General features: G+C 32.3%; 1 protein-coding gene across 1 annotated transcript in view; it reads right to left on the minus strand.

The window, feature by feature from the left end:
* Pgm1 (phosphoglucose mutase 1) overlaps window positions 1-13641 on the minus strand; it is a 39962-nt gene that overhangs the window by 5486 nt on the left and 20835 nt on the right. The window contains exons 4-9 of the mRNA XM_072536608.1: window positions 12099-12304; window positions 8838-8994; window positions 3549-3745; window positions 3325-3479; window positions 1045-1155; window positions 821-961 (exon numbers count right to left, since the gene is read on the minus strand). Of these exons, the coding sequence (XP_072392709.1) occupies window positions 821-961; window positions 1045-1155; window positions 3325-3479; window positions 3549-3745; window positions 8838-8994; window positions 12099-12304 (967 nt within the window). The remainder of the gene's footprint in view (window positions 1-820; window positions 962-1044; window positions 1156-3324; window positions 3480-3548; window positions 3746-8837; window positions 8995-12098; window positions 12305-13641) is intronic.

The following is a 13641-nucleotide window of genomic DNA, read 5'->3' on the forward strand; positions in this document are numbered from 1 at the left end:
AAAAAAAACACATGCTGATCAACATCAGTATAATACAAGAAACCAAAGTCATATTATTATGCCATATTCCAGATTGTGTGTTACACAACTTAATACAATAGATTATAATCTGTATAATTGTTTTTTAAACCTAAAAAGGCAATACATTCTAAACAATTTTATAAATTAGCAAAACACTTCTTTCTGGAACACTGTTTTTATTTTTCTATTTTTCACTGTATAAGTTATATTATGTGTTCTTGTATTATTTCTTGGTTATTTCCTATGCATACATAAGTGACTTATTTATATTGTGACATGACATGTAGTATTTACTGTGTAAAAATTGTCAATAAAAGTATCTATCAAATGACATTAATTTATGTTTTATTATTAATTTAATATTTAGTCTGAATTTGACAGGTCCGTCAGAAGCAAACAACGTATACTTCGTTAATACGTTAGCAGGTGGCGTTAGGAGCAAACAATTTATTAAATTATTTTAATATAGAAAGAAATTAATACAATGCCAGCCTAGACGTTTCGCTTCCAAATTGCAGTTTTAATCATATTTTGTTAAAAAATGTACATAAATGAAAAAGTTTTGTAAAACATAAACCAGTCAAGTGAACTTTTTAATTTTTTTGTGGAATCATTTAAATTTTTTAAAAACGAAATAGCGTATGTAAAAAAAAATTAACGGAAATTTTAAAATCATTCCTTTGTTCATAATATAGTTTTTCTTAGTTTTCCGAAAAAATAATATTTTGACTAAATTGGTTTCTGAAATAAACCATTCAATTGTGATTAATAAGATAAGTTTTATATAACTAAAGGTTACCTAGTAAAATAGTTTCTTCCGTATATACTCCAGTGTTCTTTAAGAATTTCTTCTACGCTCATATTTTTGTGTTCAATCACTGACAACCAGGCCAAAACAGCCCAAATGCCATCCTTTTCACGAATATGGTCAGAACCAGTTCTAAAATCAAAGATAATTAATACTATTATTTACCTAAATTCATACTTACATAAACCGATCATATTAAATTTGTAATAACTTACCCAAAACTTTCTTCACCACAAAGGGATAACCTTCCAGCGTCCATTAAATTGCCAAAGTATTTCCAACCAGTTGGAACTTCAAACATTTCCTTACCCAATTTCTCAGCGACCCTTAAAATTATATAAATCTCAGTTAATTTAAATATGTCTATAGTATATTAAAAATAATTATCTGAGCTTTAACTCAAATGCAATGGTATCATACTCCTATACCTATAGCGTATTTCAGACATACGACGCAGTGTACGAGGGATACGGTCATGCGCAAAATAAATGAGAATTTTCTTGTCAACGTTGCCGCTCTTCACGGCAGCAACCGTACGAACAACATACAATCAGAGATTCTCAACAATTCCGTCACAAAATTAGATTTTTAGTATATATTGGAAGAAATGGAATTTTAGTAATTACGTGGATAGTAAACAATTTCTTTTTAATGACTTAGGGATTTTCATAGGTTCATAATTACTTATTAGGAATAGAATACATATTTAATAACGTTTCCCTTAATGATCTTATACAGTTTCTTCTGAAATGTATAAATTAGGTGTACAACACCTAGTAGGACAAAACCATGCGGTCATAAACAAGATTTGAAAGGATGAAAAAATCCCTAGCGACTGGAAAAGCGGGATTATATGTCCAATATACAAAAAAGCTCTTTGTTGGCCCTAAGAGTGTCTCGCAGTTTTCCAAAGGCTGCCCACGCTAAAGTAATTCGTCTTGAACCTTGATTCACGATCTTCTTTGAAATGGCTGTTGGTATTCCTGTTTGATCTTCTCGTCTACTTCTACATAATTCCTCGTAAAACTCTTCGACGACCTGTATTAACTCGTCTTTAAGTGATATTATTTCATTTTGCTTGTTTCTTAATTTATGAATTTCACATTTCTACGAGATTTATTTTTAATCATTACGTTCCTTTCTCTTTTTATGTTGAATCGGACTGTCGCTCGTATCATTCTGTGGTCACTGCTTGTGGTGAACTTGTTAAGTACTGTTACATCTTTAATTATTTGTTTTTTGTCACTTATGATGTAGTCGATTTCGTTCCTTGTTCTACCGTTTGGACTTTCCCAGGTCCATCTTCTGCGCATCTTTTTGTGAAAGAAGCTGTTCATGTTAAATAAATTATTCTGGAGTAGGAATACTAGTAGCGTTTCTCCTCTGTCATTTCTTCCTGGGGAACCGAATTTTCCCAAGAATGTTTCTAGCTCTGCCTCGTTTAAACCTATTTTAGCATTGAAATCGCCACGTAAAATTGTGAATTGAGTACGAGAGTCATTAAGCGCAGTAGATATATCGTCATAAAACATTTCTTAGGGCTAACATACCAATTAGCCTCAAAAGAAAAGTATTTGACCACTGCGTATTACCGGTCATGACCTATGGGGTGGAAACTGTGACTCTAACCAAGACTAAAGCTTAGAAATTGAGAGTGGCACAAAGACGAATCGAACGGTCTATGCTGGGAGTGACGTTGCGGTCCCGAATAAGAAACGAAGATCTGCGAAGAAGGATGAGTATTGATGCTGTTGTGGAATGCATAGCGGAACTGGTTATGATAATGTAGCGAGAATGCACTATCCATGATGGACGAGCAAAATTACAAATTGAAGGCCAAAAGCAGACAAATGTAGTACGGGAAGACCACCTATACGTTGGACTGACGACATCACTTACGACATATCACCAAAAATTGGCAACAAAGAGTAGAAAATCGTAAAGAATGGAGGAGTTTAAGGAAGGCCTATGCCCAACAGTGGACGTAATATATGAAGGCTCGATGATGATGATAAAAAAAGGGGATAACCTGAAATGTAAAAGACAAATGCATAAAAGGGTGCATTTTCCAAGCAAAGGCAGTTTAGTCTTGCTCCGGCTCCCACACAGGTTCTCCTATACCCTTTGAGTCCTATTCACGAGACTATGCTCCCCACTCGTTCTTAGAATCTTTTGCTTGAACCTTTCTGCTACCAACCTGTGTGTTTTTATCGTAAGATATTACTTAATCCACCAAAATGGGACAAAAACGCGAAAAAAACTTCGATTGGGCTGGTTGAAGTCCTCTGAAGAGCACCTAGGGAGCTGATATGGAATAATTCTTGCCAAGACCCAAATCTCTTTACACCCTCTTGTGCACAACGTACAAAATTTTTAGTTACACACTTAACAGACGATTCCAACTACTAATTGAAAATATTGTCGGGGAATATCTACAGCTGACCAATTTCTTAAGTTGTAAATAATTATTTTATCTAATACCAAATAAAACCTACCTGTCTACAGCAGCGGCGGTAGGCATAGACCTAGCGAAACCTTGTACTCCATGTTTCTGGAAATATGGAATGCATTCCAAGTTGTTGGCCAAAACAGCTAAACTGTCACTTGGTGTCACGAAAAATGCGTTTTTGCCAATGATCATGTTACGATCCTAAACATAAAAAAAAATAAAAATAAATAACAAATTGAAACTAAAAAGTTGGAATTGTTTCAAACTCACTCCGTCTCCATCAAAAGCAGCTCCCAAATCATAGTTGGGGTTGGCTTTGACTTTGTCCACGAGATCTTTAGCGTATGTGAGGTTAGGATCGGGATGGATTTCACCGAAGTTGTCCAATGGAACGATTCGGCATACATTATTGTCAGGACTTGCGCCGAGTTCCTCAACAAAAATACGTCGTACATAGACGCCAGTCACTGCAAAAGACAGTTTTCGTTAGTGTTCGAATGCATTATTATTTTATGAAACACTTTTGTGATTAAGATAATTAATTAAAAAACAAATTCACTAATTGCGTTTAAAAATTTCATATTGGCCGGAATTGGAAAGACAAAGCTAGATTCAAACGAGTACATCGAACTCGTTTGATTTTGAATGTCCTATGTCGATGCCACAATCTGTAGCGTTTTCTATAGTGTATTTTTATGTATGAGAAAGTAATAAAACAATAAATTATGTATGCAAATCCCTAAACTGTTGATACGGGTGACTCAATGAAAAACAGATATTTGTCAACAAGTTTACAGAAGTATATAGGAAAACAATTTTAAATTGAGTATGACCACCAGGTATAAAGGTTGGAGCAGAATAGAATACAATAGTTGTGAGGGTTATTAATCCCTAAATAAGGTTGCCAGTGTCGGAGTGATGGAGGTTAACAGGTACTAATGAATTTGCAAGAAATGTAAGATGTTTATTTTATTGGTTATATATAACCAATAAAAGTTTAATAAGTACCTACCTATTTGCAAAATAAAGTTTAATTCTTTAGATAAAATAAAACGTTTTATTTTATCTATTTGCAAAATAAAGTTTAATTCTTTAGATAAAATAAAACGTTTTATTTTATCTGAAATGAGTGCATTCCACGAAGTAAGGGTTTCAACAATCAAACATTTAATTCTTTAATTCCAGGAATCTACGACAGTAATTGACTACATAATTACCTTCTAAACTTATTCCACAGAAAATGTGATAGTGGGTTTTTCCATTTTGTATATAGGAAGGTCCAAGTGGCGTATTCAAAATTTTTAACAGTTCACTAAAAGTAGGTACTTCAGTTGCAAGGTGCAGTTTATTGTGTATACTAGTGTTATGGAAAATTTGGAAGTGCCGTGTAAACGCCGAAAAATTGGTCCTCTAACAGTTAATGAAAAAACATTAATATTTAATTGTTTTAAATCATTTACAGACAAACGTTTATGTGAAAGTGTTGATGAGACCGTTGAGTTAGTTAGCAGTACACTTGGTGTTGGGAAATCTACGATTTACAGAGTTATTAAAGAAGAGAAATGTGGTAGTTTTCAAATGCCACGTAATGCTCCAGGGAAACCAAAATTTCAAATAGAATATCATTTTAAAGAAGGACTTCGACGGAAAGTGCATGAATTCTTCTTTAGACAAGAATTTCCAACATTGGATAAAGTTCTTGTCTCAGTTCGAGATGATAAGGATTACCCAGAAATGAGTCGAAGTACGTTATGGAAACTTTTAAAAGAAATAGGCTTCCGCTGGAAAAAGAATCCCAGAAAGTCTATTTTATTAGAAAGAAGCGATATTGTCATATGGAGAAGACATTTTCTAAGAACCATAAAGGAAATGAGAAACCAAAAAAGAAAAATATTTTATCTTGATGAAACATGGATCAACGAGGGTCATACACCAAATAAATTTTGGCACGATGAAACTGTTACAAGTCAAAGGCACGCTTTTGTAAATAACTTATCTACTGGTTTAAACCCACCATCAAGGAAAGGGACGCAGGCTGATAATAGTACACATTGGCAGTTCAGACGGTTTTGTTGAAGGTGGTTTATTAACTTTTGAATCAACTCGTACCGGTGACTACCATGAAGACATGAACGCTGATGTCTTTCAAGAATGGTTCGAACAAATGATAGATCTTCTTCCTAAGAACTGTGTAATAGTAATGGATAATGCAAGTTATCACTCCAGACTTATAGAAGGACTGCCCACAACCAAGTGGTTAAAAAAAGACTTGCAGAATTGGCTGAGTTCAAAAAATATTACGTACCATCCCGGATCTCTAAGAAAGGAACTTTATTCGTTGTGTGCCCTTCATAAAGAAAAATTTAAAAAATACGAAATTGATGAAATTGCCAAAAATCGTGGAATGACAGTACTTAGATCCCCACCATATCATTGTGAATTAAACCCGATTGAACTGGTATGGGCACGGATAAAGAGTGAAGTTTCAAGAAAAAATACCACTTTTAAAATTCATGATGTTAAACAGTTGTTTTTGGAGGCCGTAAATAATGTAAAACCTGAAAACTGGGAAAAGGCAGTAAATCACACTATTAAAGAAGAGGAAAAAATGTGGAAGCTGGACAATAATACTGATAAAATGATCGAGCCAGTTATTATAAATCTTGGTTCTGAAAGTTCATCTTCTGAATCTGATTTGGATTTGTAACAAGTAGCTGTAAGTTTTATATTAATATTTTTATTCATCTATTTAACATACCTTAGACGGTTTTAAAAACTCTTTTTCTCTTTTGTAATTTTTAAAAATTAAAAAAAATGTGAATTTTTTAAAACCCTTTTTAATGTAGGCTAGTCAGTTCTAATATAGTGTGTGATAAAAGAGGTCACTTTTGTTTACATACACATAACACTTTATAACACTGAAATAATTCATTTATTTTTTACAATTATTCAAAGTAATTTTTCAATTAATCTTGAGCACGCCCATGGAGTGGTCGGAGCTACCAGTTAAAATTATGCTAATTACTCTCTCGTTCATAAAAATAAACTATAGTAATAACGGCCCTTAAAATTTTGATGGTGGGTAAAAAACTGAAAAATAATTGGGGTTTGCTTAGTAAAAAATTTTTGTAACGCCATCCGTTTTCAAGATACAGGGCGTCGAAGAAAAAAAAATTTACGCATTTTTTACGATTTTGCCGAAACTACTGGCAACATTGTAATGAAATTTTATACGAATATGTTTTGGAAGATGATACATCCCATGAATTTGTTTTTATATCTGATTCTCATAGAGGGCGCTAGTTACACGGATCGTACTAAGTATTAGTCAATAAAACTTTTTTAAGAGTATAATTATTAATCAAAATTTCAAGTAAACTTAACCATCATTCAATTTTACATGAAAAAGGTACTCTTGGTAAAACTCGATACTATGTACAGTTTTCTGAATATTTTGATTTGAAAATTATGAAGTAATAATTGATGCTGGTAGTAATGATTAAGTTCTAATAAGTATACCTCTATTTTCTCCAAGTGTGCAAGACATTTATTGATTGTTATGACGATAAATCAACAATAATTAAATTTTTGAATGTTGAATACACTGACATGTTATTAACCTTAGGCGAATGTTTAGGATGTTCTAGTGCAGCTGTGACACGTTATGCAGAAAAGTTTCCTAGAAGAAACTTAACAAGTAAAAAAAAACATTTAGGTTAAGATCCAACAGTTAGCGTAAGGAATATAGCAAGACAAACAAATACTTCTTCTTCAAGTACTTGGCGGATACTGAAAGAACAGCAATTACATCCTTATCATTACAGACAAGTCCAAGAGCTCTTGCCAGATAACCTACCGGTTAGAGAGGATTTTTGTGAAACATTGCAACAAAGGACAGCCCACAATACAAATTTTTTAAAATGCATTCTTTTTACGGACGAGGCCACCTTTACGCGACAAGGTATGTTTAACTCCCATTATGCACACTACTGGTGTGATGAGAATCCACGAGTCAAAAGGGTATCACATTAAGAACACTCATTTAAAGTTAATGTTTGGGCAGCAACTTTAGGTAACAAATTAATAGGTTATCATATTCTACCTGGAAATTTAAATGGTAATATGTATCTTGATTTTTTAAACAATTCCTTATTCGAGATATTAGAAGATTTAACGTTAAACGAGCGAAGATCTTTATTTTTTATGCACGATGGAGCTCCACCACACTTTGATAGAAGATGTCGTAATTTGTTGAGTAATCATTTTCCGAATCGATGGATTGGTAGAGGTGCAGAAGATCCGATTCATTGGCCTCCTCGGTCATGCGATTTTAACCCTTTGGACTACGCAGTTTGGTCGTATATTAAGGAAAAAGTCTATGCTACAGAGGTAAATTCACGACAAGAAATGGAAGAAAGAATTCAACGTCAATTTAATGACATCATAGCTGATCCCCTACCGTTTAGAAGGTTAATGGAATCTTTAGAAAAAAGAATAGACTTGTGTATTCGCGAAAACGGAGGGCATTTTGAACACTTACTGTAATTGAATTTTATTTTATGTTCTTAGTCATTAATTTAATTTTCTTCTTGTAAGTTTTGTTTAATTACTAACTATTTTATACCAGCATCAATTATTACTTCATAATTTTCAAATCAAAAAATTCCGAAAACGGTACACAGTATCGAGTTTTACCAAGAGTACCTTTTTCGTGTAAAATTGAATGATGTTTAAGTCTACTTGAAATTTTGATTAATAATTATACTCTTAAAAAAGTTATATTGACTAATACTTAGTACGATCCGTGTAACTAGCGCCTTCTATGAGAATCACATATAAAAACAAATTCATGGGATGTATCAGCTTCCAAAACATATTCGTATAAAATTTCATTACAATGTTGCCAGTAGTTTCGGCAAAATCGTAAAAAATGCGTGAAATTTTTTTTCTTCAACGCCCTGTATCTTGAAAACGGATGGCGTTACAAAAATTTTTTACTAAGCAAACCCCAATTATTTTTAGGTATAGGTACATAAACCGTTACCGTTACCTTTTTTTGAAACACCCTGTATGTGCTTAAGATCTTCAAATTTTTAATTATTTTCATTTCATTTTTTAAATCTTTCTTAAACCAATCTGCTCATATGCCAAAGTGTCGAGTTTTCCTTGTCTGTCAAAAAAGGGACAAGGTGGCGCTCTTTATCTTTTCCTTTCTTTTTGGTACTAAATTCTGTCTATTTCCATCTCCCCTTTGTGGAGGTCCCTTATACCCCTTTACTTCTGCGGTCCCCATTTATCTTCTGCTTCTTGTTCTAATCTTTTTCCTATTAATTTATTTTTAATATAATGCAATAAAAAGTCTTTCTGCGTTATAGCCTAAAAAGCTTACGGCCTTAAAGAGAATTGTAACAAATGGGGACCAAAAGTACTTTGACTGACGTCGAGATGAAACTCATACCACACCAAGGCGCAAGGGCGTGTCAAAAACATATTCCTTGGCGTTTGGTACATGTTAATTGTTTTGCTGTTTTAGGAAATGCAGAAAGAAAATATTCTTACCTCCGTTCATGGAATCGATAAGTACGTTGAATGGGGGACGTTGTTCAGTTCCACGAATCAAAGTTCTCAACTTTTTGAAGTCGAAGATCTCCTTCATCAATGTTACATAGCTAGCTGTGGAATCGATAACTTCAACGACGAAATCACGTCCGTCCACCTAAAAAATGACAATGAAATATGTTTACAATAATTTTTACTATATATATAAATATAATAATACTAATAATATTTCATACATACAGATTGAACGAATTTAAAACGGAACATACGAAATCAATGTATTTCGGCTCAACTCCGCTCTAGGTGGTTGGCCAACAAAAGGTTGTCAAATAATTATATTATAAAAATCCAATACTTCAGCGGGCTGCTGGATTCTGAATTCATTCAAGAACAAGTCAAAATTCCACCCAAATAGGTTGCCTAGAATCACTGTGAAAACTAGACTAAACAAGCAGTTATTATGCTGTCAAACCACCTATGGCTTCCTTATAGTCCAAGAGATAGAGCCGAAATTTTGAACTGATCAGTAATATGACATTTCTCTATTGGAATATATTCATTGTAACTGGGTTAAGACTTTGCCTTACAGGCGGACGCCCCTCGTGGTACAGGGGGTGGCTATACAGGGATGAAGTTGTAATTTTTTTCGGAAAAATTAACGATCGATAATATGGCTGAAAATTTGCCCAGAGTAAGATCTTGGTATAACTAGACGAAATCTCAAAGGGCGGACGCGAGAGTGGATACATAAGGGGTGGCGGACAGGGGTGAAGTTGCAATTTTTTGGGGAAAAATTAACGATAAGTAATATGTCCGCCATTTTCATGGCTCATTATTTAGCCCCTAAAAACTCTAAATCCAAAAGGGCGGACAGCTGGGTTGGTACAGAGAGCCATAAAACGGGGTCAAATGTACCACTTGACTGCGCATTTTAGGTCTCGGTAGCAATTTTCAAACTGATTTTATTATATTTTTATACCGATTGATTTGAAAATTTGTATGCTCACTTCTGTTACTATTCTGAAAAGCGTCAAGTAGAGTTTTCCTCAAAATTTTCCAAAAAAAATTCCGTAAATGAAAATTTTCGTAATTTTTTGAGGTAAAATCTAATTTGTAGAATCCTTTCGATTTTCTGTAAGTTATACCATGATTTTTTCCACAAATTTTCAAACGATTTTTTCGATAAGAAAAAAAATTAGAAAAACTTTAAAAATTTTGTCATTTTTCTCACTCTCATTGATGTCATCACATTCATCATCTTCGTCACTTTCACTTTCAATAATATCACATTCATTATCTGCTTCATTTTCAATCACTACTTCTCGAACTGATTCTGGCATCTGAGGTCCACTAAACCATTTGAATTTATATGTTTCATCTTCAAGCTCCCAACCATGTTCTTCAACAATCAATTCTGTTGGTACTTTTTTATGAGCATTTGTCCAAATATTTGAAATATAATGAGCTCACAGTAGGTGTTGGTGTAATTCATCTTGACATGGTGATAAGCTTGAAGCATCGACATTTTTTAGTTTTTTTTTTAAAGGCTCGTTCACATCATGCAACTTATACTGCCGGTTAAATAGTGAAAATCTGACATCGTTTACATTTCTTTTTGGAATTGTTCTCGTCAATCCTGTTCCATATAAGTGACATATGAAAGTTTCTAAGGTTTCAAAAACTTCATTACAATCGAAGTCAGTTTCACCAAGTTGGATAAAAGCATCTTGATACTTATTACATTTAGCACATGCGTCTAGAATTACTGATCTAAATGGAACGTGCATCATTATTATTTTAATATTTTAAAATAATAATGATGCAAAATTAATGTCCAATCAGAATTTGTAAAATTATAATTAACTAATGAAAAAAAAATTCAATCAATTTGAAAGTTAAAAAAAAATATTGAAAATATCTACAAAGTAAATTTCAAAACCTAAAAAATTGATAATTCCACTACTAAATTGATTTTTATTAATAATTATTTGTAAGATGTTAAAGGAATTCTACAAATTGAATTTTACCTATTGATATAGAAATAATATATTTTGTATTTGATTATTAATGTAATAATAAATCAAATTGTTCTTATATCTGAACAACCATTATTTATGCAATATAAATTTAAAAACCTTTTTATTGTAATAAAAAATAAGTAAAATTACTATTTGTTATACCGAAAATATTCAATAGTTAACATTATAAAATTACTTTAATTTAATAAAATATCAAATATCAAACATTTATTCAATTAAAAATTAATTCGTAAAATGGTAAAATTACTTAACCAGTTTCATAATTAATTTTTATCAATCATCAGATAATTTCAATTGATTATTATATTGAAAATATTTTTTTTGTTTTCCATTCTAATATCAAACATTTATTCAATTAAAAATTAATTCGTAAAATATTTATATTTAAGAAAAAAAAAATGTGATTTGTAAAGTAAATATGACTTTAGTTTGAAAAAAAAAACATTATCATAATATCATTTTAAAACTACAAAATATTCTATAAAAGATTCAGACGATAACGTAGAGTTTTATCAAATGTTTTAGAAACATTGTTTTATTACTGATCAGTTCAAAATTTCGGCTCTATCTCTCCGACTATTAGGCAAGCTCCTCTAGATGTTTTTCAAATAAGGTGTTAACCATAAAATATTTACAGGAAAGAAAGGAAATAATTACAAACCATTAAATTTTTTTTTTGTTATTAGTCTGTTGTAGTAGATTGGTAAATACAATGAAAAATATAGGCAAATATTCGATTTATTTAAAGATACGAAGAAGATATAACTCTCAAAAAGATCCGCAAATCGAATTATTACACGGCGATTGGCAACATTGACTTTGGACGGCGCTATAGAATATGGTGCGTCCTAAAAGGAGACAGATAGTTGAACGATATTTTATACAATGTCTATCACCGGGTATGGATTTATTTTTGTCCAAGTTTTATATTGGTCCACTATTTCAAAAGGAGTTCATACAGACATATATTAAATTGTATGTTCCGTTTTAAATTCGTTCAATCTGTATAAAAAAAAATAAATAAAATTAGAATAAAATAAAATTGGATTATGACTTTAAATTATAAATGGCTTGCAAAATAATTCAATATTTATAATTAATCCCGCACAAAACTCAACTAATTTAGGATACATTCAATTAATGGTGTACTGCTTATATAGGTTTAGATGTAATGCTGGGTAAAATATCACTACCTACCTATATAAATCAATCTGGTACTTACTTTGACTGTGGTAGTTCCTAATATATCAATAAGTCTATCAGTTTCGAGTTTAGGCGTAAATTTGTACGATTTTATTTTCTTAGTGTGTTCATAAATAGCATCGGTGACTTGATCAGGGGCGGGGCCACCATTTTCGATGTTGTATTTGATACCGAAGTCGTTGCGGATACCACCAGGATTGTGAGAAGCTGTCAGGACAATACCACCTGAAATCAAAGAGTAATATGTGCTAGACTGAAAATATTCATTTTTCTGAAAATAATTCTTTTCGCATCAAGATAGTAGGTGATAGTGTCATTATTTAATAATATTATTACATATTATAATAATTCATTCATGTTTAACATGTCAAAGAAAAATATTCTTTGGAATTCATAGTTGGAAAATAAAATTTATGAAAACCAAAACTTTTAAAGATGCTGTCGATAAAATTTCTATTTGTATGGAGAGCTGACATGTTGCAAACCCTTTTTAATGATGAACGTCTAGAAAACTACATAAATACTGTTACTGATGAAGGATGATCAGCCCCATATTACAAAAGTTGAGATTGGAAAATCTCTTTCATGAAGAATAATACAGCTTGTGTAATTCTACGAATATCGTGAACATAAGTAATAAACTACGTTTAAAGTGAAGAGAAAGCTTGAATAACTTGGTCATCTCATAACACATAAGAAATACCGCCTCCAGAAATTTATCCTTCAAGGAAAGGTGAATGGTAAAGAAAGCCTAGGGAGAAGAAAAAACTATGGGTGCAAAAACTACCACAGTGGTTTAGCTTGAAGCAGTAGAACTTTCTAAGCAAGCCGCAAATAAAAAATTATACGTTAATAGCCTATGTCAGTAATGGATAGGGCCATCGAAGGAAATGTATAGTTATTCTACAACAATAATAGTGTTGAGAATCTTACATTATTTATTCTGAAACATATTCATCATTTGCTAATATTTCGAATACTCAAATTTCAAGACATATGCCTCTCCAAGCTGTTTCCAATCATCGTGCTTTAACTTAATAACCGATGCGATGTATTTGTCCAGCTTTGGTTATGCCATATTTCTATATGGCTCTTGGTCCTCCTCTTTTCATTTGTTTCACCTGGGTATCCAGATAGTCAACTATTAGAACCATCTTTTGTCCTCCCTTCTGATCCATCCTCCTCCATCTTCACTTTAAGGTAGCTACGTGATTTCCTACATCTTGGACTCTATAAGCAATCAGCATATAATTTTCAGTTTTTTTGGGTTATTTTCAGTTTTTCTATTTTGCTTTTTGTAGAAGACCAGGAAGAAGGAATAAAAATCAAAGCAGAATACGTAAACAACTTAAGATACGCAGACGACACCGTCATTATTGCGGACAGTGCTGAGGGTTTACAACGACTTTTGAATGTCATAACCAGAGAGGGACATAGCTTGGGACTAAATATAAACACAAATAAAACAGAAGTAATGGCTGTTACACGTGCACCAAATGTCGACATTATTATTTGTATCTATAACAAACATATAGAACCAGTACAAAGATTCCAGTATCTTG

Source organism: Diabrotica undecimpunctata, chromosome 7, assembly GCF_040954645.1.
Source record: "Diabrotica undecimpunctata isolate CICGRU chromosome 7, icDiaUnde3, whole genome shotgun sequence".
In the NCBI taxonomy this organism is placed as follows: Eukaryota; Metazoa; Arthropoda; class Insecta; order Coleoptera; family Chrysomelidae; genus Diabrotica; species Diabrotica undecimpunctata.